The 27,283-nt window shown below is 44.5% G+C and overlaps 1 protein-coding gene across 1 annotated transcript in view; it reads left to right on the top strand.

The window, feature by feature from the left end:
• The window catches only part of gli3 (GLI family zinc finger 3), an 88,767-nt gene extending 62,200 nt beyond the window's left edge, over window positions 1–26,567 (top strand). The window contains exons 5-15 of the mRNA XM_041066068.1: window positions 1,871–2,076; window positions 5,336–5,497; window positions 9,031–9,232; window positions 10,721–10,940; window positions 12,079–12,192; window positions 13,178–13,318; window positions 19,474–19,623; window positions 19,737–19,901; window positions 19,994–20,284; window positions 21,424–21,814; window positions 22,386–26,567. Coding sequence (XP_040922002.1) covers window positions 1,871–2,076; window positions 5,336–5,497; window positions 9,031–9,232; window positions 10,721–10,940; window positions 12,079–12,192; window positions 13,178–13,318; window positions 19,474–19,623; window positions 19,737–19,901; window positions 19,994–20,284; window positions 21,424–21,814; window positions 22,386–24,769 — 4,426 coding nt within the window. The 3' untranslated portion in view covers window positions 24,770–26,567. The remainder of the gene's footprint in view (window positions 1–1,870; window positions 2,077–5,335; window positions 5,498–9,030; window positions 9,233–10,720; window positions 10,941–12,078; window positions 12,193–13,177; window positions 13,319–19,473; window positions 19,624–19,736; window positions 19,902–19,993; window positions 20,285–21,423; window positions 21,815–22,385) is intronic.
• Window positions 26,568–27,283: the final 716 nt, after the last annotated feature.

Below are 27,283 nucleotides of genomic sequence, written 5' to 3'. Positions count from 1 at the left end.
TGAGACTCTTGACGGCAGACGTGCAGAAACACACCAATCAAATGGAGGTGAAAAAAAAAAAAATACAGTGACCATTGTGTTGCAATGTCAGATACGATCCCTAGATCTGTCACCTAGCAAGGCTTTTACGGAGATCCCTCTTAGGGCGTCCTCTCCTGAGAGTGCTATTGTCTTTTTCACATACACCTGCTTCAGCATAACCGAGACATGTTGTCGCACACTCGAACACAGTGAAAGCTTTTAAAATCGTCCCACAGCCCCTTCGGTCTAATTACAGAAAGGCTCCTGAAGACAAAGTTTGTATGTGTGAATGCCTGTGTACACATATGTCTGTGAGTTACCGTGTAAGTGCGTGCGTGTGTGTGTGTGTTTCCACTCCTCAGTGCTTATTATTGGCCCTGGCCTGAGCTCTTTCATTAGGGGGGCTGTGAAATGGAGGGTCGAATGGGCCAGTAGGGGATCAGGGGACGGGGTGGAGGTTGTAATTGGGCTGTTCCGCTCCCCTTGCCTTGCTCAAGGTCACTGTGAGACAAACTCTGGGCCAGGTCTCTCACTCTTTCTTCCCCTTTCTCCTGTCTTTTCTCACCCTTTTCCATCTCTCCTCCTCCTCCTTCTCACCTCCCTCTTAACCCCCCACTTTTTCCTCTCCCCCCCTCCTTCGCTCATCCTCTCCTTCTCTTGGGGTCTTTTGTCACAGTAGACTGGTCCACTGGGGAGCCACAGAGAAGTGGAGGGGCTAATTCAGTCTAATCTCTTAGCCTGTTAATGTCTGGCTGATATGTGGATTTCTCCACATCCTCAGGGGAAGGCCTTTGTGGTGAAGGCCATCATTATGAAGTTTCCTAGCCCTCCTAGCCAATTATAAGAAGGGAGACAAATTAGTTCATCTCAAACTTGGCTCCTAAGAAGTTTTCCTGATTGTTCTCAACTTTATTTCACATCTCATACAATAGAGACAATTCATAGTAAAGTTAAAGGGTTTTTTTTTTTGATAAAGAGAATCGCCTGATGTGCTCATATTTTCTATTTAAAGGAAAAGATGTGCATCTTGTGCGAGACTTGCTGATGGATTTTGTACAACATTGTATCCGTCATGTGCAATTCTGCACACGGTTTCAGCTCAAAGCCAAGTTTGAAGCCATCTGAGTAAAGTGGTGTAGTGTTGCTTGTCTGGCGCTGGCCAGCGGTGAGCTTGGTCTAACGTTTCCCTCTGATTAAGACGCAGTGGTGAAAGCTGCCTTTGATCTGAGGAAATGTCTGCGTAGGGAGCAGTTGGAATGCAGCGCTCTCCTCTCTGCCTTGCAGATGGAGGGAGAGAGATAGCGTCACAGTCCATTTGTCTGGCCTTGCCGCTGCCAGTCCACCCACGGTAGGATGTCCAGAGCCTCTCCGGCCTAATGAAATGAGCATGATGTCCGTCTTAAGTCTTTGGGGACAACTGAATTATTTGTTTTGTTTACACAGATTTGGTGACATAAGAGCTCGGTTGAGTCAAAAGATGCTACTGTTCCACATGTGCTGGATTAATCAGTGCGATTGCTGTGGACAGACTTCAAAAAGTCAAGCTCCCTCAGAAGATTTTTGTTGTGGTTTATCTATTTAATGTCATTTATAGGTGTTTAAGGTGTTTTGCTTTGTTTATAATGACTATGTATGATAGTAAATGTTCACACTGGGCTCAACTTTAATTAAACTTCTTTCATACTTAAAACTTCATTTGAGTTTTCATTTGATTATCAAACAAAAATCAGTGTTTAAGCAACTGTATGTAAATGTGTGATTGCTTTAAGTTTTATTTCGGGTTTGTAACACATTCAAAATATGCATTCATTTTTTTCTGTATTTTTTTTCCCTCTGTGTGTGTCTGCAGGCCTCCTGCACTGGCGGGCAGTCCGGCTTTCTCCGACATTTCCCTCATCCGGATCTCACCCCAGCGGAACCCCTCTGTGGGGGCGGAGTCGCCCTTTCACCCTCCGCACCCCTACATTAACCCATACATGGACTACATCCGCTCACTCCACAGCAGCCCCTCCATCTCCGTTCTGTCAGCCACCCGGGGCCTCAGCCCTGCAGATGGTGAAGTGAAACATACACCGTCGCACAAAGCATGATGCATATACACATTTACGGCACAGATGCGCATTCAGCACACACATGCACATCTGCACACAGACTCAGCAGAGCAGAAATGGGCGATAAAGCCTCAGTAGACCCTTAAAAATAATTGTTGGAATTGATCAGCGAGGTTCGATTGCTATTAGGAGGAATCTCGATTCTCTGTATCACTTTAATTCCTGTTTGAGATTAGAGGAGGTCAGGTGAGAGGCAACTAGATCCATCTCTATTAAGGCCCAGGGGTTGGTGAGATGTTATCTGAGTGAGGGAACGGGTGCATGAGAGTATTATGAGTGCGCTGCGATCCGTGTGGGTGGGGGTGCAGGTTGGAGGGAGGCTAATCCTTTTGATCTGTGAGTCATGTCAGAGACCTCTGGAGGATGCCTCAGTGAGCGGCAGGGTCACGTACAGTTACATCGTGCACTCTAAGGGAGGGTCGGATTCAAGTTCAGGGTTTGGTGGAGGTGGTGGAGGTGGTTATTATGGTGTCCTACAGGGAGCATTTGTTTCCTGACATCTCAAGATGAATTTAGACTGGGAAATCAATTAAAGTGGACACCAGAACCACACTGTATAAAATATACATAGATAAAATATCATTGTTAGAAATGTAGAGAGAAACACACAATGTATGTTTTTGGCAGCAAAAGAGGATTCATTGTTTTGACATAATATTGATGACTAATTAAGTCACATATTAAGCAAAAGATATATTTAAAAATTGCTGGTTCTAAATTCTCAAATGTGAAGATTTGCTGTTTTTTCTAAGTTTTCTACATTTTCTAAATTTTTCTTTGGGCTGTTGGTTGGACAAAACAAGGAATCTGAGGATATCACTTAAAAAAAAATTCTGACATTTTATTAACTAATGATTATTCATCATAATTAATCAACACTGAAAAATTACTTCGTTATAGCACTAGTATTTAATATTTTCTGTGATTTTTGAACAGTTTGGGAAAGTAATTAAACAGAAAAACACTGGTAAAACTACTGCAGATTATGATGCCATAAAAAGCAAAGCTGATCAAAGAGCTTATTTGCCAAAAATCTACGTTTGCCATAAAGTTCTGGTGACCCGTTATGGCCCTCATGTCCACACCCATCAACCTTTTGGCACTTAAGCAGCAGAGACCCACTTTAGCTCACCACCTTCTGTTGAAGTGCGTTCCTGAGACGGCAGATAGCAGGGCCATTTCCTCAACACCAGCTCACTCGACATCATCTCATCCAGGTCTGTTAAAAGCTATGTCTAAGTGAAGACCAAGGGTCTGTGCTCATTCAGCCCCTCTCCTGCACTTCCAACATTGCTCTTTGCGAACAGGAAGTATGTACTCAAGCTGAAACTCTCTACCCTCCAATTTTCTATTACCACAACATAATGTGCACCAGTCTCAGCTTGCTTTAAATCAAAATAGTTTCTCCAACCTACCACATGATCCCTTTTCAGTTCATAATGCTGTGAATTGTGAATGAGACACCTAATTACTCCTTTAATCAATCCGGTGATTAATTAACCCATCAGCTTTTGTGTTGTTAGTATATCACCACGCTTACAGGGAGCCTCCTTCTTCAATATGCAAAGATTTTTTTTTCTACCAAAAAGTACATTTGAATAATGATGAATTAATTAACAGAATCTAATGGAGATTTAAAGTGGGTGGGATTTAGTGCCACCCTCTCGCTGCCACACATTTGCTTTCAAACCTTTTTTTTTTTTTTTTTTTTTTGTTGCTCCTCCTTCACAATATTTCTCTCTTTTCTGTGTTCTATGTGAGATGGGGTTCAGAGGTAGGCTTGCCCCTGATCCTATTGTTGTGCTGAAGGAGCACCTGGTGGCTCACCAAGTCCTGAGGCGCGTCTCTGCCTTCTCCACGTCGAGTGCCACACTGACAGCCTTCCCCCACTCCCCCTTTTTGCCCCCAGGATCGCACTCGGATGCCAGAATTTCTGATTTAGAAATTCCGCAAAGCCCTTTTCTGTGCGTGGATACTGAATGGGCCACATTATGGTTGAATGCAAAAGCAAAGCTAAGGCGGAACAGAGGAGACAATTAAGAAACTCCCTCCTTCCAGTGAGGACATAATACCCAGATCGAATTAATTTAGAATTTTTTTCTTACGTTCATTCAACCAATCATGGATGCATATTGCAGGCATACAGACCAGCCTTAAGAGGAAATCTCCTCATACACTGTTTCCTTATTTATTTTCTCTTTATTTCTCAATTGGGGGGAAAAAACACTGCTGCACTCAGTGGGTCTGAACTGATTCCATATTTGCATCCAAAACCACAGTGTTAGTCCTCTCCCTCTCTCTTCCTTAGGATATTTGCATAAAGAAGCCCACCGCCAGATGTTTATTTTTAGGCTATGGTTCAAGGACTTACAGCACTCTATAACTAAGGGAATGACTTGGAAAAGAGAGGCATTTTGAGAAAGAGAGAGAGAGAGAGAAATGAAGTGGAGGCAGAATGGTTTGCTGTATCTTTATGTATGCAGATATATCTGGGCAGATTTAGGCCTTTTGTTTTCCTATAGAGTTTAAAGGAGCAGAGTCGAGGAGCACGTTGCATATCTGCAGACTGCAGCCCTGATGTGTACAACGCACAAGCACCATCTCTGGCAAAAGATGTGTCAGCCCACATAGTCTTACCACACACACACACACACACACACACACACACACATATATATATATATATACACACACACACACACGTGTGCAGTGGCTCCAAGTGATCAGGCAACAGTAAGAGGAAGAGAAAGGATGTTTAAGAATTGTATTGTAAGATGATCAGTTATGCTGTGCTCGGCATGAATGCATCAATCAAACACTAATGCACACTCACTGTAATCTCTGAGCAAGCATCCCGTAATCCCCAGTGAGGCTCTCCACTTCAGGTGATGCTCCCTGTGCAGCTGTTTTGCTTAACTTGATGGTGTTGCTAATGTGCTCATTACTGTTCTGCTGAGCTGATTATCATCTAATGTAAATGAATACAGGTTTATAATGCAGTGCAGGTGTTCTCCCTGTCAGATTTTTCTCACTGCCTAATAATTTTTCTTCCTCCTCTGTTATTTCTCGACCCCCTCTCCCTCACATTTCTGCAAATACCTCAGCTTCATCCACCATTTTTTTTTTTTTTTTCGTTTTCTGTCACCGTCACTTTTCGGTTACCTTGCTTCTTCTTTGCTGACCCCGGTGTTCCCTTTTTCCAGCCCCTCACACAGGTCTGACCACAGCTGAGTACTACCACCAGATGGCTCTGCTGGCGGGCCACCGTAGCCCGTACACGAGCGACCTGCTCCCCTCTGTGGCGTCCACGGCCGGCACCAGCAGCGCCAGTGCCCTGCACATGGAATACCTGCAGGCGATGGACAGTAAGTCTGCACTGATCCCACACGACTCAGAACGTGGACACAAGTATACATAAGTATATCATATACTAAGAAATTTGGTCCAAAACTGATTCACAGTCATATGTCCTCATTTTGTGAGAGATTTCATGGCCATGGGACCATCATCATCATCAATGCTTTCATCTGTTTCATTAATTAAATGTTGTTCATAGCATTAAAATGACTATATTTCTGTACGTATCAAATCCTAACTACACATTGAAAGGTGTAGTTAGAATTAGAAGTCACTGAAATCGTGTTTGGTTAGTAGTCTCAGGGACCACAGACGTCCAAAAAAATGGACTTTTCAACCAAATTCAGCCCAGCAGCTGTAAAGACACCAGCTACATCCCTGCCTATTGGGACTGCACCTTAAAGCATTATGAGTGTGTCCCTGCTCGTCATAGCATGGGTGGCCCCTGTGGGAATTTACCGGTAATCCTTAAAATGCACTTTCACAACACACCTATCTTGTACTATATATAGATCAAGCTACAGCTCAACCACGATGAGGAGGGACCTGCAACTTCACTTTGACATGATTTAAATGAGCTATTGTCTTAATGTGCTTGGCTCAGGACTGTGTGCAGAGGACTTATGCTAATGAGTTATTTTAAAGAGTAAATAGGAAATTAAACGCACACTGAATCTTAGAAAGGTCGGACAGCCTCACCCCGCTCCCTTTGATGAGAATGTATTTAGTCAGGCAGACGCCGCTTTCATGGAAATCCGGGGTGAAGTTCCCCCTATTCCTCAGAACAAACTAATTAAAACTAGCCAAACTTGTGCGGGTATCAGAAAATTAATTGCTATTAAGTGGGAATTGGAATGTCCCGCCATTCATCACTAAGGAGAAATCCTTTCTTCTGTGTCACTTTTTAAGATTAATAGACTGAAACAAAACAATTAGGGCCAAATTTAAGTGGAGATGCGGTGCTCTTCACTTAAAAATCGCTTGTGATCATTGCTGGTAATAACTCATCATGTTTCAACAATGTGTGTTCCAGCGCCTGAAAAATTAACACTTTAAAGCTTTGTTGGATTTCAGAAAAAAAAAAAACATACAAAGAGCACAGTCTATCAAGAGGCTTTGGCTGATAATCTGGGCTACTATGTTACTGCAGCTATTTTAGTCTATTTCACATCAGTGTAATTACCTTCAGAGAGAGCTGTGCTAATGAAACAATGGGCCTGTCCTGCCTATTTGTGCTTTAATGGGCTATTGTCTACGTTCTTACTGCCTAATTAGTGCCATAGCTCTCATAGATCACTACGCTAACGTCCTTACTTGTGGTCTTTATTAGATAATTCTATTTTTTCTACTGATATTAACAGGTTTTTATTAACAGGTTTACTCTTAGTAATGCATAAGCATTTCAAACACTGTAACTGTTTTGTGTAACCTGATTAATTGCAGTCATTATGTGGTAACACTTTACTTTAAGTCCCTCTATTTAGCATTTATAAGCAGTATATAAGTGGAGGCTGCTGTTTACACAGTGAATGAAAACAGTAAAACAGTTTATAATATAATATATTTCTTTGCAGGTGAAGTAATTATTGCTTACAAATACTGTACATTAATAAACAATTTAAAATGTTATGATAGCTGCATAAAGCTACATCACAGTGCATTATAAACTGTTTGTGAAATGTTAATATAATGCCTATAAATGTTAAATAGGGGAGCTTGAAGTAAAGTGTTATAAATAAACTCCTTGTGCTGCCTTTTATCATCTGTTCAACAAGACATGGTCATTATATTAAACGATATTTGCAGTTATACTTGAGGAATAGGATTTTTTTATTGCCATTTTATGTTGTATGAACATAAAAAAAAACAAAAAAGAAGTTCTTGGCAGTCTTACGTTACACTACAGCCCTCCCCTGTGAGCCTCCTTCTCAGGTGGCCCCCAGGTGTGTCGGCGAGGGTTCAACCCCAGTTTTGGACCCAGCTTTTATTGCCAGCGCCGTCGGTCCGGCCTGTCTGAACCCTCCCTGGCCACGAGAATTAATGACGCGGCGTGTAACCAGCCATTGCGTCCATAAATCAAGAGGAAATTAGAGGGACAGTCCTGCTACGATCCAGGACGCTCCACTCTCTGTCTCCCCGGTTGGCCGATTTATCATTTGGGCTGTGCATTAATAAACACCGCTCCCATGAGGCTTTGCGGTGGTGGGACGTTGGCCCTGCTCCTCAGCGATACCCCCTCCTCTCCTAATTCCACGCAAGTGGAGGCTGTCTCTCACACTCATGTGGATTTGGCTCATGCAAAAGTGTCAGGTGTGTCAAATGTAGAAAGTTGGATTTGTCTAAACCAGGAGGGTAAATATATTAAATATGTGATTTGAGCCGAATGAAATAGTGAAGAATCAGACATGTCCAGGAACATCATGACTAACTACATTGTATTTAGCGATTGTGTGTGCTCAGGGATTTGTATGTATATATGGATGCCCACCTTCCTTACACCCCCCTTCACTAAGACATGAAAAAAAGACAGATTTTCCATACAATGACAATGTAAAGGGGATGTTGCTCTCCATACGGCTTCATGCTGTGGTGAAACAGTGAAACTCAGGCCTACGTATGCCAGAGCACCACCGCTGCCACCACAGAAGCATCCACACACACACATTCACATCCACACGGTTCTGATTACCATGTGAATGGAGCGTTCTGTAATCGTTGGATGTGTCAAACGAGAGATGGAGCATTTACGTTTGGGAGATGGATGGATTGTGGGGGACGTAAATATGGAGGGGGGTTATCGGGGCTGCGTAAGCTGGTTTTGTTTGCCTTTATAAAATAACTCAAAATGTTTTATTTCCAAGTCTTGAGTCACAAAGTCATTGTGTCAGTTCATGCACAAAGCGCGACATCCCCTCAGCGCTTTTTTCCCCTCCTTCCATCTCCCTCTGTTTTTCCCTGTCTTGTTTGTGACATCTCCATGTGAAAAGACAACAAAAGTCATGTTTTAATCTCTACCCGTGGCTCATTGTATGTGCAGAGAGAATGGTTGTGCTGTTTCCGCCTTTTACCTTTTCAAACCCCCTTTTCGTATTTCCAGTCAACACTGATTGCATTTGAATAACGAGTCAAATTGGACTTGATTAAATATTACCATACACAGTCAGAGCATTTGTCCAAAATAAAAGGCATGTTTTCTCAGGGATGAAATGCAAGCAGTGCATCAAGTGACAGCCGAACACTCATTCAGATGAGCCTTTTGTCTGATGATTGACAAAAATGTCATCTGTTAGGGTTAGACTAGGTTAGAGTTTGGATGAAGTCAAACAGAAAATCATGTATAAAACAGCGAATGCTCTTTTTTTTCATCTGTAACTCGTTTGTAGGAATTTAACTGATGCTCGTCTCCAAAAAATACGGAATGAGGGAGCAGATAAGGGTTCATTTGCATTTTTACAGGAAATTTTAACCTTTCAGTTTCACAGCAGTCATTCTTCTCTAGTACCTTATTCTAAAAACCTCCTCTTCTTTCCTCATCCTGCAGGCTCTCGGTTCCCAAGCCCGAGGCTGCCATCACGGCCCAGCAGGAAGCGCCCCCTGCCCATCTCGCCCCTCTCTGAGCACAGCTTTGACCTGCAGACCATGATTCGCAACTCACCCAACTCTCTCGTCACCATGCTCAACAACTCGCGCTCCAGCTCCTCCACCAGCGGCTCCTACGGTCACCTCTCTGCTGGAGCCATCAGGTAGCACACTGTTCTGAAAATGTAATTTATGCTGTCTGTTCTTCCTGGTCCATTTAGACATAGCTGCAGTAACAGATCAGTAAGACACTAACAGTTGGGAATTTGAGAGCTTGACCCATAATAGGGAATAAAATCAGGATATTTCAGCATTTTCTGCTTTGATTTTGACCCTTATTTTGTTTAATTCTGCCTGTTCTGAGTTATGTTATAAAAAATAACTATTATCCTGTCAGGGTGTCTTTGAGGAGCTTTGATTGACTGTGTTTCCATCAAGGTGGTCATTCAGGGACTCATATGTGCCAATAATACATCCAACAGCAAGCTCTCCCTGGGGGGAGTGGTGTTATAAATGATTTTCTATTATTGCTGATTGGTATTTTTCATGAGGAATGTTTGCAGAGAAAAACCTACGTGTCTCCCTCAGAACTGCACCATTGTAATTATATAATACTGTAGTTAAGTTAAATTCTGTGAGGGAAAAGGGTAAAGAAGTGTGTGATGGAGCAAATAAGTGAATGTGTGTGTATTGTCCATGTCAAACCCCCATGTGGGTGACGATCTCCCAGCCAGCAAGTCAGCCTGCCTCCCCGGCGGCTCGTGTCAGTCATCCGGTAACCCTCATGGAAACGTCACATACATCACGTCCTCGAACCGGAGGCGAGCAAAGGGAAGCAAAAGAAAACAGGAGAGAGGGGAAAAGAAAAGATCCATCGCCCCACCCACAGCCATTGATCAGCGATCTGTAAGGAGAACCTGATCAATCACACTGCTTGCTCAGCCAGTGTCCTGTTGACAGGACCCAAATAGCCAGAGCCAACAGACTGATGAGTGATATGACAAGCGGATGGGCCCCCAAATGTGTCTCGGCCCATTGATTTCCACTCGGCTCGTAATAAGATCAGCAGACATATGGGTCGCAGCGAGAGCGAAGCGTCAGAGCTCAGGATGAATGGAGGCCGCGGCTGTCGAGCCACACAGACCTGTGTTTATCTGGTGGTTCACCTGTGGTTAAATAGACCCCGGAGGAGGTTCGGCGGCCTCTGGGATTTTTAGGATAAACAAAGTTAGCTCAGGATGAGAGTAAATAAACTGAGGAAAACAGCTCTGTTGCATGAACAGGAGCATCATTCTGCTTTATTTACAAGGCTATACGACACACTCCAGATTGTTTATCATCTGTATCATTTGCCCAGTGGAAGAATGACATACTGCCTTACACAGACCACATGATAATTCACTGCGTGTTAACAAGCTGAACATTCATTGGCAGGGATTTGCCGGCAGCCCCGTGGTTCCAGCATTACCACAACATCTCCTGTCAGATTGTCCTCAGGGATGAGGAGCTATCCAGAACAATCCATTTATTCACTGTTTTTCCGTTCTTTGCCCCGTTGCCTCTGAAACTGATGTTTTAGTGAAGTTGCACTTTAATTTTTTCTTTTTATCCATTATAACTGGTTTGCATTTCCCTCTTTCTGCTCTCTCCAGCCCAGCGTTGAGCTTTGCCTACCCTCCAACACCAGTGGCTTTGCATGTGCACCAGCAGTTGATGGGCCGTCAACCGGGCATCGTGGGCTCTGCCTTCGGCCATAGCCCACCCCTCATCCACCCGACGCCGGCCTTTGCCACCCAGAGGCCCGTACCCGGCATCCCCCCCACTGGGCTCAGCGCCAGCGAGCGCTCAGCCATCTCCAACGACTCCTCACAGGTGAGAGCGTCGGCAGCCGCCTGTGCGATTCATCATCACAGGTAATAGATAGCGGCGTCGCATGCCAGCCACATCTCGGCGAAACGCAGCGTGCTAACATGGTACAGGCAGGACCCCCCCTCCACGTGCTCATCTCCTGGGAGTTTCCTCCTACTTGTGTTGTCTCTTGTTTTTAGACTGCCGAGCACGCCCCAGAACGTGCCTGCAGCAAACAACAAGGGGCTTGTTAGCATAGAATCCCACTGCTGACTCCATTAATCACTAGAGAGAGAACAAGGATATAGAGAAGGAATATTGACATGGATGGATGGATCCAAAGGGGCTGTTTCTCTCCTTCCTCAACCCTTACTGTATGTGCGGGCCCACATTTGAAGTAAATATTCAGTGTTTATTACTAGTCTTCCCTGCTGTTTCCCATTGCGTGAATTTCGAATTATCGCGAATGAGGCCTCATTCGAATTGGGCACACCAAAATTGCCTTTTCCTCCTTTGGAATAAACAGAATATTGCTTTGGGGCCACAACTGAATCTCATATCTAGCAGCAAAGATAGCAAGGCAAATGTGTTACACGTTGCAGAGACAGGATTTCTACAACTCCAAGTGCCCTATGAAAAACAATAAATTCAATTTCAAGAACAGAAAACGAACAAATTTTTTTTTTTCCCTTTTCATAACTTAAAAATCTATATGTCAGTTCTTTCATGATATGGTGAGCTGAGTATGTAACAAGAATTCCCCTCAGGGCAAATTTAATCCAGGGCCAAAGTTAGGTCATCCATTGGTTCAGAGAATGGTTCACTGAATTAGTTCATGAGTTTGTTTTAATTGCAGTGATTAGGGTAGCTAATGTGAAACACCGGATTGCATAGTTCTTTCATTAGCATAGTTAAAGCTCTTGCCTGGGACTGTGGATACAGAATCATTATGGTTCAGCCACTGTGGTAGTTTTTTTCTGGTTGATTAGGATACTGATTGATTTACTTTTAAGCCTCATGCATTTAACGTATAATAATATTAAGGGAAAAAAACAATAAATATCAGGAAATCAAAAATTGAATCGTCTGTATTGTCAACACTATGCCGTTGAAGGCTCAGAATGATGAAATCTAAGTTGTCAGATATTTTCTGTTTTCACAGACAAAGCCAACGAGCGAATCTGCTGTGAGCAGCACAGGAGACCCGATGCACCACAAACGCTCCAAAATGAAACCAGAGGAAGAGTTGCCAAGCCCAGGCGCAGTGAGCGTACAGGTGAGGACTGTCTACATTTATCAACAATGTCCAAATTTATTTTCAGTTACTGACTCCATGGATATTATTCAGCTGTCTGGCAAAGCTATGCTCAATCTGCCAAATGGTATCATACTGAAAACTGGTCGGTAATCCCAGAATTCACCAGCCTGTTTTTATTTTTAGATTTTTCCACTGGAATAAGAAACCCACATAATAGCTGGTTACCTGCCAAAATGGCTGCAACAATAGACAAGCTTACCAGCTGCAGTCTATATTTCTTTACCTGCATTTGGCTGTTTGCTGGCGTTAGTTTCCCACCCTGCTCTTATCAGGTTCAGTTTCCGAAGTGAAACAATCCATTGATTTTTGAGACACTACAAGGAAATTGTTTTTGCTTTTTTTTTTTTAATAAGTTGTTCACAAAATTAAAGAGAAATGTGATAACAGTAAGTGTTTGCATCTGTAAGAAAAACCCTATTACAGTCGATATTCAGCAGCAGATACAGCCTGAGGTGTGTGGTGGAAGCTGCAGGCTCTCCTGTATTAGACCACACCAACTCTGCTCTACTCAGCCACCTAACTGTGACAGTGAAATATGTCTGGGCTAATAGAGCAACCTACAGCAGGAAGAGGGGGGTTAGATTCCTCAAATACTCGCCCTGGTCCTGTCGTATAACAACCCCCCAAATACAGAGCGGGGCTTTCAGCGCTACATTTCCGCTCTCCACACTTTTCTCCCAGACAGCCAAACAAGGCCAGATTCACAGGGGCACTGTGGCTGAGACCTGTAACCAAATCATTTTTGGCTGTGCCTTTCACGTAAACCAGCACCACGGTAAAAAATGACTTTAATGACAGATTTGGATGGATTGATGCTGGGGAGAGGAAGGCAGTTCCTGTAGCATTTACAGCTCATTTTTAAGTCTGCTTATTCACATTAGTTTCATTACATTGCTTTGCCTGGTGTTTTGCATGCTGAGCTGGAACTTTTTCACTTTTTCAGGATCATCCTGATGGCATGACCCTGGTGAAGGAGGAAGGAGACAAGGATGAGAACAAACAGGAGCCAGAGGTGGTTTATGAGACAAACTGCCACTGGGAGAGCTGCTGCCGCGAGTTTGACACGCAGGAGCAGCTAGTTCAAGTGAGCAACACACACACACACGAAAGTAGAGTTCCGTTGAAGAAACAGTGGCATCAGCTTATTTTCTAAACTTCGGCTTCAGCAGACAACATTTGATTGTCCGTGTAAAGCTGCACCAAGCGTTTCAACACAATGGCAGCTCCAAATGGCAGCAGAGAAATTTCATCATCCAGAAATATCCTGTGATGGTATGTCAGTAAACTGTGCACAGGATGTCCAGTTTGAGCAATTTAAACGAGAGAAAAAAAAAAGGCAAACCATTTTATTTTGTTGACAGTTACTGAACCGAGCGCTTGTTTGTTTGCTGCTGTTTAGCACACTTTAGTTGTGATTCATCATTTTGTGTTTACAGCTGACCCCAGTTGTTCTCCAGGACCAGAGTTTCTTGTAGGGAAACAGGGAGACACAACGGGGTGTTTACAACTATAAAACTGGTGAAAAGCTTTGTGTGGTGGTGCGGCACAGAAAACCCACACCAAAACTACATTGTGTTTTGGTTTCTGTGCTGTGCGAGTTTTCACAGTAGCAACATCTCAGCAACATCAGCAGCAGCTGTAATATTCTGGACAATGCTTCCTATCGGGCCACAACCCCTGCCTGCGTGTCTGTGCAGCAGCAGCCTACAGTAAAGTCAGAGCTGCAGGCACTGACTGATACTGGCGCTGGATTCCAGATTGGATCCAGGGACGGTGGTAATGGGCTCAAAAGCTGGAGAGCACATCTCACAGCTGAACGGTGCTAACTGATTTGGAGGGTTAAGCCTCCCAGAGTCAGGATGTGAGCTTTGTGGACTACACTGGACCGGCCCTCCTCCTGTCTGTTATCAGAACTCTCACACAGCCTGGGAGATGGATGGCTCTCATCATATTGCGCCCGAGGGTTCACTGTTAAGCTAAATATTAATGACATTATGGTCGTATCGCCCCCACTATGGCTACTTACACTGATGCTATTAGCTCTGCTGCTCTCTCGCGGCCTGTGAACCCGTCAGCCAACCGAGAGAGTGGACTGAAGTTGGAGAAGTGGTGAAAATACACCAATATGATGCTGAGAACAAGGGATGCTGGAGTGTACACACACACACATGCACGGGAAACATACATCACCACACATCTGATAGAAAGATCCTCAGCTCTCCACAGCTGTCTATTTGCCGTCTTGACATTGCAATCCTCAGCCGCGGTGGTAACCCCTATCTATAATTGATATCCTCAGCGCGGAATGGGCTGCCTCCCGTGTTTGAAGGGCTCGGCTCAAAGGTTGAGGATCTTGACAACTTCTTGGCCCTGTTTCGTGAGTTAAGGTGGTGGGAGAGGAGGGGAGGATGGCTTCTTAATAGAGGAGAAGCTTGCGTACATCCTCCCCCTACTGTAGTCACACCAGGTGGCCATCCAAACAAAGCAATGTCCTCTGATTCCTCCGCATATACTATCCAGCCTAACCTTGCCAAGCTGCCCTTATTATCAGATATAGTGCAGTGTTGACAGACACCGACAAAATCCTTATTAGTTTTTCATTTTTCCATCTCGGAATTGTTTTTTTTCTCTCTCTTTCTTTTTTTCCAGCATTTGACTTTCTGATATTGTATTTTATTTCTCATTTTCTATGCACATGCAGATATGCAGAGAGATGCCAATAAAAGTCTTCGCCTACAGAATCCCTGCCCTCTAATTCAGCAGAGCGGACGAGAAAATGCTCTTATCTCTCCGCACCCCCACCCCCCTCAGTAATAGGATAAGTACAGTATTTGGACCACAGTGGCTCTCCTCTCACACTGGGAGGGGTTTGGGGGTGGGGGGATTTTCATATAATCAAACAATGGAGCGTCCCTTCCCCCTGTACTTGTCTTCTGAAAAGGCTTTGGGGAAAAAAACATGATGAGAAAAAAAAATGGCAGTTTCTCCTTGGTTGTAACCATTTTTACCGTGAGCTTTTGTACAAAGTTTAAACAGATTCACATTCAGCAGTAGTATTCCTTAAATGATTTGTCTCTTGCGTTGACAGTTTACGTCACAAAAAAAGGCTCTCTGAAGTATTAAAAGTAACGGCTGCACTGATTTAAATATCCCCTCTCCTTTGTGGTTGGCCTAATTTTAGAATTAAGCCTTCACACCACCCTCATCGCTTTCCACCTTGTTCAAAAGCACTCCTGCCGTGCTCTTGATGCATATTTTTACACTCTCAAACATGCTCTCACCATGACATGCCACGGCGTTCCTTTATCATCTGCGTTTAAGCGCTCTCGGTGCAGCTGATAAGATAAACATCAGATCTATGCAATTTAGCTCACTTATCTGGCCTACCCAGTCAGCAAAAGCGAGGCGGGTGTCAATTTTAGTTTGCTGTATTTATTTCATTTATTACATTTCAACTCTATACCTCTCCATCTCCCACTCCACTCAGCTTCACATTCTTTTGCTTCCCCCATTTTTGGGCATAAACCTCTCCCTCTCTCATTTTCTCTTTCATTTTCAGCCCCCTCCCCGCTCCCCTTTCCCCTTGGAGGGAGTACTTTTAAAGATAAGGCCTGGTGGCTTCTTTAATGTCTCTCTTCTGAAGTGGGCTTTTTTCACTCTGGTTTGTCGCCGGAGATGCCAACCCCACACTCCCATAATTCCCTAATATGGCCTGGCTCAACAATCTTTTATTATTTTCTCATTGATCTATTACTGATACTTCACCATGGAAAAAAACTGCAGGGGAGCTATGCATTTTCACTGCTGCTGTATGAGAAAAAAATTAATGTGAGCCATATTGTCCTCTATACGGCAAAAAGTGTTGAGTTGTCGGCTATAGGTGGACAGAAGTCTGACATAATGCAAGGTAATGAAATTAGCTTTTTCATCACATATATTTGTTAGATGATTTAGCATATTTTAAAGTTTTTTTTTTATAAAAATAAACTTTTGTGTGATTATCCATTTAAAGTTTATGTATCTTAGGGATGTTCCTTGGCTGTCGACAAGAAATTTGTGAACTTCAACAGATGAGCATTTTCTGGCTGGCGAACCAGGTTCAGGTTCTGTCCTGTCTTTTTAAGCTTGCAAGTAACTGATTTTGGAGGATGTTGAAGACTATGATGTGGGCTGTGTGTGTGTGTGATAGGGTTGGTGGTCTGCATGTGTGTGTTCTCACAGCTCATCAGGCCTTTTCCACCCACCACAGTCTGCCACTCTGTTCCAGGTCATCTGAATAGGTGGCGTTGTGATGTCCTTGTTCTTAGATGGGGAGTTGGCTCTCCCTGTGTGCAGCCTTGCTGAGGCGGCTGCTGTGCGCCTCCCCAGTGTTACAGGGAGATAAACGCGGGCGCAGTCTGAAGGCAGCCCCCCTCTCTGGCTGCTGGCGCAGGCCTTTAATTGGTAAAATGCAGATTTTTTTTGATCAGGAGAAGGATTAGGCCCCTTATCTGTCTAGAGTATCTTACTCTAAGATGAAAAGACTGTGCTGAATTACACATGCCAATTCTAGCTCCCTGCCCCCTGCTCACTCACTCACTTACTCTCATCCTCCCTCCTTCCCTCACTCACTCAGCCTTTCCCCCTTTTACTTCCTCCCTCCCTCCCACCCTCCCTGCCTTCTTTGCCTTTTTCATGCTGTTTTTTCCTCTCTCTTTACACAAAGCACTTCAGCAACTGACATCACAAAAGAGCATATGATTTATTAGGCGGTGTTTGATAAAGCTAAACGGTGTTGCGGGTCCCACAGCTTAGTGAAATTGCCTTGTAAACAGGCCCTCTTTTCATGCACGCTTGCATTCTAATGCATGAGGGCTATGTCCCAGAGAGGGTTTGATAAGGAGACATGGAGATGGATACTGAAGTGGGCAAATGCTGGGGAATAGCAAAAACAAACAAAAAAGATAGGATTCTGTGTATTACAGTAATGCATGTGGAGATGTGTGGGTTTGAGCATTTGCATAGAGGGACAGAAAATAATTTGAAATCAGAGGCTTTTATTTTTTTAGAAAACGTAAAAACACTTATTCATGTATAAAACTGTTTCTGTGTTTTAATGCTGTTTATGCTTATGGGTATTTTTTGCCATGCACCCAAGCAGCATGGGACTGGACGAAGAAAACAGTGTCTGCACCTGTGTGTGTGTATGTGTGTGTGTGCGCACCTCATACGTCACAGACGGCTTCAGTGTCCCCTGTGTCCGTGTCGCTGGCGCTCCCTGTCGTGCGACTCCCTCCTAAATCCATCTTGGTGGCGTTTTTACAGTTGTTGGCCGATAAGCTGGCAGGGGGAAGATGAATAACCTGCCGTGCTGCCGCTATCAGCACCTGTTTGTCGATTTAGCCGGCCAACGGGGCCTGTCTGCTCAGCATGGAGATTATTGATTCAATAAGAATTGCCATTAGATCATGCCATTAGGTTTCTCGGCGGCCCCTCTCCCCATGCTGTCTGTCCCCCTCTCTGTCAGCTCAGAGGCTCATGCATCACACCCGTCAACGACCTCCTTCATTTGTACAAACAGGGTGTGAGTGTGTATCCATCTGAGCGTGTGTGAGTGCGTGCATGCGCTCGTGTTGTGCCAGCCACCGGCGTGATCCAGCACCACGGCGCTCTCCCATCGCTCTCAGCCAGGGGATATTGAACACTGCTCACAACAGACCGATCGCTTGCCACAGGGATTCCCTCACAGAGAGGAAGAAAAAGAGAGGACGAATCAGGTTTTCTGAGGCTCTGACCGAGGTGGGGAGGAGATCAATCTTGGGGAAACTTCACTAACGTCTGTGGTCATCCAGTCCCCCAATCATTTTCCCTGGAATTAGTCTTGTTTTGTCACTTTAAAATTAAAAAATGTCAAGCGAGAATAATGGAGGTCCTTTGCGGATATATTAGTGTCAGTTTTACTCTTTGCTTTTGCTGTCGCACCCTACTGTTACTGCGCTGACTCATTTGTAGATGCTCCTTCTTTAGTATTGCTGGGAAGGATGTGCAGTGGTTTTGTAGTTAGAAGAGACTCGGGGTCAAAATGTCTTGAAGAAAGATTAAAAGCAGGGCAGTTTCTGGTGGATGTCATGGTCATGGTTCTATGTGGGGTCATGATCTGGCCAGTGGGCAGAGCGCTGGGGAGGTACAAAGATGCCATTGTCAGAGCAGTGTCACGCCTAGAGGGGAACTGACCCTGGATACTTTATTTGCTTTGGTCCTGCATGTTTTATAGCTCAACCATCTTGCGAGTAAGTGCTCAGAGAAAGCCCGTTTTCCCCAGACATTTAAGAGCAGTCAAAGTCAAGTCTCTATTTATCTCCCATCCTTCTCTCATGTTGCCATCCGGCTCTCTTCATTCACCCCCGAGGTAAAAAGACTCTTCTCTGCCGCTCAGGAATGTAATAATACTGCTTTCTTTTGGTCAGGATATTGTGTCTGTCTCCCTGGGTTTAAATTGCTCTCGGAAAGGCACTTCAGAGGCCACCACACAGTGTTGTCTATGAAAGAGAGCCAGATGTTGACTTCATCCCCAGAGGGTCTGTGTCTGCATGTATATTTTTTTCTACACCTCCTTCATTCCTCTGTAACATCCACCACTTACCCTGTTTAACAAGACAGTTAGTGAGAGAAGAAGAAGAAAGGTGGAGGAAAAGGAAGAGAGAAAGATGCTGGAGTAAGAGAAAGGTGGTGCCCACAGATATAATGCTTGGCTGGAGTTGTAAAGCCCTTGCGTTTCAGATGCCTTGACTGAACTTTTGATTTCTCGCCCTATCTCCTCACCTCCTTCCCACCTCCCCTTCTTCCTAAGCCTCAGATTGGAAGTTGCCACCGCAGCACAACTGTCAGCACTTGTCATGGAGGGGCAAGGGCCCAGTGTGATGCGAAGTGACAGGGTTTTATTTGAAAATCCTGTTCAGATTGGACACTGAGACTCACAAGTCTGCCTTCTTTGTGCAGATTTCAACAGAGCAAGGGAGAAAAAGAGAATGGCTGGAGAGGAAGGAAAGAGTTAAGAGAAATTAGATGGAAGAAATTAGAAGAACCACATGCAAGAAAATGGAAAACAGGAAAGAGATTGTTCTATTTGTCTTTCTGCAGAGCAAAAAATCCCTGAAGCTGATCATCAAATCAGTTAAAGGCAAAATGACATAGCACTTAGTCCTTAACTTCATACTCATGTACAGACACAAAGTTAAGTTCTCTCATCTTCTGTTGTAGCACATCAACAATGACCATATCCATGGGGAAAAGAAGGAGTTCGTGTGTCGATGGGAGGAATGCTCTCGAGAGCAGAAGCCCTTCAAGGCACAGTACATGCTGGTGGTCCACATGCGCAGACATACTGGGGAAAAACCACACAAATGCACAGTAAGGACATTCCTATTTGCTCAGTTGGCTTCATTTATTTGCAGATGAAAAGCTTTTTTACTTACTTTTTGTAACCTGCTAACATGCTCTTCCTCTGCTCTCTTTTGCTGCAGTTTGAGGGCTGCACCAAGGCCTACTCCCGTCTGGAAAACCTTAAGACTCACTTACGTTCCCACACTGGAGAGAAACCGTATGTGTGTGAGCACGAAGGCTGCAACAAGGCCTTTTCTAATGCCTCAGATCGGGCGAAACATCAGAATCGCACACACTCAAATGAGGTACTGACAATCAATTTCGGACTTTGCTGCTTGGATGTGGAGCTTACAAGCAACGTGCCGCTCACACCTTATCTTTCTCCTTTCCTTTTTAGAAACCGTATGTGTGTAAAATCCCAGGCTGCACCAAACGCTACACAGACCCCAGCTCCCTACGCAAGCATGTGAAGACAGTGCACGGCCCGGAGGCACATGTCACCAAGAAACAGCGTGGCGATTACCCACGCCCTCCACCCCAGCCCCGGGAATCAGGGGGCAACAGCCAGGGCCGGTCGCCAGGGCAACTGCCCCTGAGTGGGTATACAGACCAAAGGGAGTACAACCATGTTACCTCAAAACAAGATGAATGTCTGCAGGTCAAGTCCATCAAGACAGAGAAGCCCATGGTAAGACTTAATTTCAGGCTTTATACCCATTTTACTCCCTGACGCTCACACCTTTAACATTATTTAGATTCCTTTTAAGTTCTTTAATACTTTTACTACCAGTTTCTTTACATAGTAATTTGAATGCTGAGTATTTCAGTTGTGTGTAATTTAACATTGAACTCGGTGCATGCACAATTAACACTGAAGTCTTCTAACGAATAAATGTTTTCTTCTGTTCAATGCTTCGGCATGTCTCCCTTTCTTTCTAAGGACAGTGGGTAATCAGGTGAGATAGGTGTCCCTTCACACTGTATTTGTGAAGTGTAGTCTCTCTTCTTCCGTTCTCAATCATCGTTTTATTGTCTGTTCAACTTTTCTCATCCTATGACGACTGCATGGCACTTTCACCCAAAGCATACCGGAAATTGTTTTTGTCATCCTAGGTTTCCCTCATCCCTCACATTCTTAAAAAGACTATTCTGTTCATTTTATTGTATAGCACTTTGATATTCACCAAAGGCGATGTATTTCTGTGAGCTGAGGCCATGGCTTCGGGCAGAACTGTGAGCTACTGAAAGTATGCCTGATACTGTCCAGGGCTCCACTGTGCAGCCAAATCCATTCAATAGGAAACAGGGTGAATACCCTCTAAACACTGTTGATGCTTCATGCCAAAAAAGTGATTCCATTATTCCTCAGCGCAACATAGTTCCTATAATTCAGTAAACCTAATTAGTCACTAGCCAGTCTCACAAGAGGCCTTTATCCTATTTGCCTGTCCTCTGAAAACAACCCAAAACATGATGATTTTCTCTTTTGAAGCATTTATTGAGTGCCCCGACTGGATCACAGGGGTAGGCATTACTCAAGCCTCAATAATGTACAAAACACTGTCTACCAAACACCAAACACCTCTCTTCTAAAAAAAGAAAGGTAGCAGTTGGTTCTCTGGTTTGGCCAACCAACAGAAACTACAATGATTATGCAACATGGTTATATGAACACATGAATAAAAGTATGCATCAGCATTACATTAACACTGTATATCATTTTCTTTGTGTTCCGTAAAGGAAAATTTATTATCTCTCTCTCTCTCTCTCTGTTTTTCTCCCAATCTTCTGCTTCTCTTGTCTTTCTTCTTGGTCTGTGTCTGTCAGACGTCTCAGCCAAGCCCTGGCGGTCAGTCTACATGCAGCAGTGACCAGTCCCCCATCAGCACCTATCCCAGCAGTGGAGTCCAGCTTGCTGTGAGCGCGGGACGCTCGCCAGGGGAGGGGCTGGAGGAGGATGAGGAGAAAGAGGAAAACGAAGAGGAGGCAGAGGAGTGTGAGGGTGAGCCAGCCCCCATTATGGACTCCACAGTCTCCACGGCAACCGCAGCCATGCTGACCCTGCAGGCGAGGCGAAGTGTTGGCCGCCCCCTGCGCTGGATGGAGCACATCAAGATGGAGCGGCTGAAGCAGGTGAATGGAGCGCTGCCCAGGCTGGGGCCCCTCTCCCCTACACCGCCCCCCAAAGGCTCTACGTTACCTAACATCCTGGGGAAGGGTAAGGTTAACTTTTAAAACTTTTTCCAGTGTCATTTTTGGTCCAAGTGGGTATAGGAACCCTTTTCCAAATGCTCTTAAAATGTTTTACTTTAGCACACAACCCTCACAAACAGCCTTTAGTAGTCTATTTAACACATAAAGAGCTCATGTAGGCATTTCACAACTAAAAAGCACCTGTACACAGAACTTATACATCACCACAAATGTGTGTACAAATCACATTTTGAGAAATAAATTATCCTAAATTCCATCTTGCCCATTTTGACTGAAGCATTCAGGCAAAACAAATGCTTAAAATTTATTTTCTGCCAGAAAATGGTATCAAACCCCTATCAAGCTGTGTATCATATCAGAGAGAATAGCGTGTAACAATGTTTCATGGGCAAGTACTGCCAGTTGTCTCTGGTAACATCTGTTTTCAGGGATCTCTTCGCACTTCAACTTAACTTGGTTGGCTTCTCCTCTCTCATCCTCCAGTAATCTCCCTTTCACCATGTAATTTCCTTGTTCGCTCTCTCTTGTGTTCAGACTTTCTTCATTCCCGTTCCTCTGTCTGTGATTCTCCCCAGGATCCTGTCTGGGCAGGCAGTGGGGGGTGTCTGCTCCTCAGCCACCTGCTCATGCTGAGCTGGGCAGCACAGAGCTAACAGTGCTCAATTTGCTCCGAGACCGGCGTGACAGCAGTGGTAGCGCCACCAGTTCAGCCTATCTGAGTAGCAGCCGACGCTCCTCAGGCATCTCCCCCTGCTTCTCCAGCCGACGCTCTAGCCAGGCTTCCCAAAGTGAGGGTACAATGGCAGTCGCCCACCACCGCCGCCTCCACAACCTTAGCTCCACTGACTCTTACGACCCCATCTCCACTGACGCCTCCCGCCGGTCCAGCGAGGCTAGCCAGTATGGAGGTGGGGCAGGAGGAGGGGGTGGAGGGATATTCTCAGGTGGGGGCTGTGGAGGTGTAGGAGGAGTAGGCATAGGAGGAGGAGGGAGCTCACGGGGGATGCTCAACTTAACCCCAGCACAGCACTACCACCTTAAAGCCAAGTATGCAGCAGCAACTGGCGGCCCGCCTCCCACGCCTCTACCCAACATGGAGCGCATGAGCTTGAAGACTCGCATGGCCATGATGGATGAGGGAGGTAGCAACCACTGTTTACCGCCTTTAGTCAGGCCACATCGCTGCAGCGATGGCACCAACGGGTACACCAATGGGTATATGGGACATGCAGGTTACAGGAGGAGGGTCTTCTATCCTGGTGAGGGACTGCTGAATGGAAACCGGAGGGCCAGTGACCCAGTCCGGACACAGGCGCCTGATACTTGCAGTTTGCCCCCAGTGCAACGCTTCAACAGCCTTAACAACCTCCACCCTCTTCCACCTCTGTCTCATCATTCTACACCTGAAACTCGTAACTTTAGCCTACAGAACTACACACGCTCAGAAGGCAACCTGCAGAGAGGTCTGCAGCATTCACCGAACACTCCTAGCATCGCAGAACATGCAGCCTTAGAAGCCCTGGCCATGGAGGATTATGGGGAGGCTGGCCTTTTGCTAGGAGATGAGGATATGCTACCAGATGACCTGGTGCAGTATCTCCACTCCCAGGTTCAAGTGGATGGTGGCTCCTACATGCACATTGAGGACCAAATAGCTTCTAGCCAAAGGGACACCTCCCATCTGTCTTTGGAGGAGATGGAACAGATACAGACATCAGGGTTGAATATGGCCCTCCCTGGGACCCATAGTCTCCAGCAGCAGATAGCAGAGAGGAAGAGCCCCAGTAAGCTTCCCATCCAGTGGAATGAAGTGAGCTCCGGGAGCGCTGACAGGTCTCCTCAGAGGGAACAAATCCACCAAACACAGTGTGCAAGGTGGTCGGGCACAGACCGTGGACCCATATCTGCACCTTTTGGAAGGTTTGGAAATATGGTAGTTCAGCAGCAAGTGTCCCTTGATTTCCAGAACAGTTGTTCCCAGGCTAATCAGTCTCAAAGTGCTTGTTATGTCAACCCTGGGGTGAAGCTGGAGACATCCCTGAATTCCTGCATGGACATGAGAGGCACTAGTCACAACTCTACAAACATCTTTGGCAGGCCTAACTTCTCACAGATAATTGATGAGCCTCTGCACCAGGGCTTCAAACAGCAAGTCTCCAATGGACCTCAAAAACAGAGCCACTTCCAGCAGAACCACAACGGTAGCACCTCCTGTCAGGTTGGGAACAATCTAAACCTTAGCAGGGGTTCCATGGACAATCTCCCCAGCCTCTCCCAGGGAACTGCTCTTAATCACAATCGGCAGGTCCATGCACCTCACCCACCGAACAACAGTTACAGGAACTTGGTCAGGACCCAGCAGTACCTCAATGCTGAGAGTGCCAGTGAAATCCAGGCTAGCCTCGACCAGCCGCAACAACTGCAGAGGAGTGGGGACCACTGTTCCCTGGCACATCAGGTATCTGGGCTGAAACTGGAGGCCCCAGACCATGGATACTTAGAGCAGGGCTTTGGTGATTGCCTCTCTTATGAACCAGCTGATCGCAAGGCCCCCTCATTCCCTGTCCTGGAGGACCAGTGCTTGCTTGACTCCATGGCCGAGTCAGTGGGGCAAGGTGGCAGTGGCAATGAGAACCCGGTTGCTCTTCTCTCCCCTGGTGCAGATCAGGTGACGAGCACAGTGGATGGCAATGTGCCCGGCGTATTAGATGAGGGGGTAAGTCTGGACTTTGGCACCATGCTGGAGGATGGCTATGATCAGGGTAGCTTGGTCTCAGGAGTGTTGAGTCCCTCTATCTTCCAGGGTCTGTCCAGGACCTCATCACGCCTGACCACTCCTCGAGCATCCACAACCTTCCACAGTGTGGCCCCTGGCCTGAACAACATGGCCATCGGAGACATGAGCTCACTCCTCACCACGCTTGCTGAGGAGAGCAAGTTCCTGGCTATCATGCAGTAGCTGCTCTCTCTCTCTCTGCTTTCTCCTCCCTTAGGAAAAATGGAAAAAAAAGGAAGAGAAAAACTCTGGTGTATGTGAAGATTAAGACAAAAGTGGCAATTATGAGAACTTTATTATGTACTTAAAGTGTTCTGGAACAGGCAGTTGCCAAAACCTGTTTATTTTGTAAAAATGTCATCCCACACAGAAATGGGATGTGTCAAAATTATGTATAGTTAAACAGTTATATTCCTTTTCTGGAATGAAGGCTATTTTTGGAAGCCCTTCTCTTTGTATTACTATGTGATGGTGAGCAAAAGCTCACGTCTTTGAAACAGTATTCTGTGTATTGTCACTGTTTTTGCTGTACACACTGTTTAAGAATGCATGCATTTAAGGTTAAACATTGAACACTGTCTATATAAGTCCATAGACTAACCCATGTGCCAAGTATCTTCCGTTCTGATCCCACAGGTACAAAATCGCTAAATCCATTCTGGTTGCAGCAGGTAAGACATATGGGTCATTAATTTAACAGGCCCTGATGATAACTTTATATATCATAGGTTTTAATAAGTGGTATATTTACATTCGTTGTCATTTTGTTTGTATGTTACTTTTGTGAATCAGTAAATGTTTCAGTGCTTCTACCAACTTTTACCAAGTGGTGTTTTTGTCAAGATGGTATCGAGTCCAAAAAATGGACATCACATCCAAGTTTTCGAGGCACCGTAGATAGTTGTCTACTTGATATCTAAATGGCTTGATTTAGTTAGTCTGGTAAGGTACTCACAAGTGTATATAACAGTGTTTTAATATTCTGTTTGTGATAATCTGTTTTTTGATGTTGGATTGCACGGTTGTTTGGAGCTGATGTGAAAATGGACATTTTCTCCTTGATGATCAAAGGTCACATTTGGTGCTCTATGTACGCTTACATGAATTGAGTACTTTATAGTTTTAATCTGTCTTAATGGCCGTCAGTGGTCCACAGCACATGAATTTTCCTCTCATGATGATCAGTGCTGTAAAGTGATGTGTTTTGTTATAGGAAATCATCTGTATTGTTTTCTCCAAAGCTCTTAAATTCAGAATGTGTACTGCCATCGAGTATTGCAGTGACTTTGTCAACAGTGTTAGTATTGCCTTGCAGTCTTACATGACTGCACACAGAATATTGAATAGTTTACCTTTTATTCAGCATCAAAGCAATGAGGTACATTTTGTTTTATTGTTCTTTGGTACTACTTCGTCATTTTTGTAGGTGTGCATTGATGGTGTTTTTTTTTCTTCAAAGAAGTAGAAATCATTTCCTTTGAAAGAAGGAAATTACATTGAGGTATGTGCCTTATACGTATCTGCCTGTTGGTAAAGAGAAAGATCACTGCCAATCTTCCATTGTGAATTATAAAAAAATGAAAAGTTAAACATGTAAAGTGTCTTGTGAGACCTGAAACAAAAGATAAAATGCTAGAACATTTATATAAGAAAAGTCTGAATATCAGAAAAGTTAAGATTTGCGAAATGCATTCTACTTTTCTTTGATTTTGTTTTTTTAAGTTTTCACATTTATTGTGCTTTTATATATAATATGTAAATACAATACTCTTTCTGTAGGTTTAGCAGAGGAAATGGGGAGTAACCTGGGGCCAATAAAGAACTGACTTTGAAAGCAGGGATTCCCAGGCCCTGGGTAGAGGCCAGACAGATCTGGCTTAGAGCGGAGCTTCAAGTGCCCAGCGCTGCCCCTCCGCCAGAAGAGCCACTTTGCTCTTTTATAACTGACTACAAATGTTTGTATGGTTTTAATAAAAATGGAAATTATATTTTAAGTCTCATTTCCTGATTATACAATGGTTTGAATTACATATTTTCTTTAATGGAGACACCAAACCAAGATAGAGGATAAAATTATTAACTACTTTGATAATTTCGCGCATACCTTATAGTACTATTAATTAACTGGAATACATTATCAAACCATATCCAAAGCAACCATGTTATGCAGGTTGATTAAAACAAACTGTGCCAAGACACTAAATAAATATGCAGTCTGATGTTAGTTTAGATATTTTTAAATATAGTCGTTTAAAATAAAAGAAATAAATGCAATTTACACTCTTAGTGTTAAAGTTCTAACTCCAGTCCCCTTCAGTGACTGCAGAATAGCTAGTGCTTCTGATGCCCTCTTCTGATCATCACAAGAAATTACAATTACGTTGCAAGGTGGGAGCTATGCAGTATGTGAATTTCATCCTCATGAATTTGATAGCATGGTTATAAATCACTCTTTTGGCTACATATTCAGATTAAAAGCAGTCACATCCTCCTCTCTCTACGTTGAGATTAAAGCCAGTAGGTGTTAGTACCCTCGCCCATTCAAACTGACCTCTTTACCAGTGGTTATTCCACTATATAGCCCACATGTATTTACGGATGCCTTAAGGCTGACAGCCCATCAGCTCCTATCAGAAGTCCTTTTAGTGCGCTCCATGCAAGCACAGAGAGATCTTGCATCATTCCCTAACTTTCCAG

This window comes from Toxotes jaculatrix, chromosome 20 (assembly GCF_017976425.1).
Source record: "Toxotes jaculatrix isolate fToxJac2 chromosome 20, fToxJac2.pri, whole genome shotgun sequence".
NCBI classification, from domain to species: domain Eukaryota; kingdom Metazoa; phylum Chordata; class Actinopteri; family Toxotidae; genus Toxotes; species Toxotes jaculatrix.
This window is presented reverse-complemented; position numbering and strand designations above follow the sequence as displayed.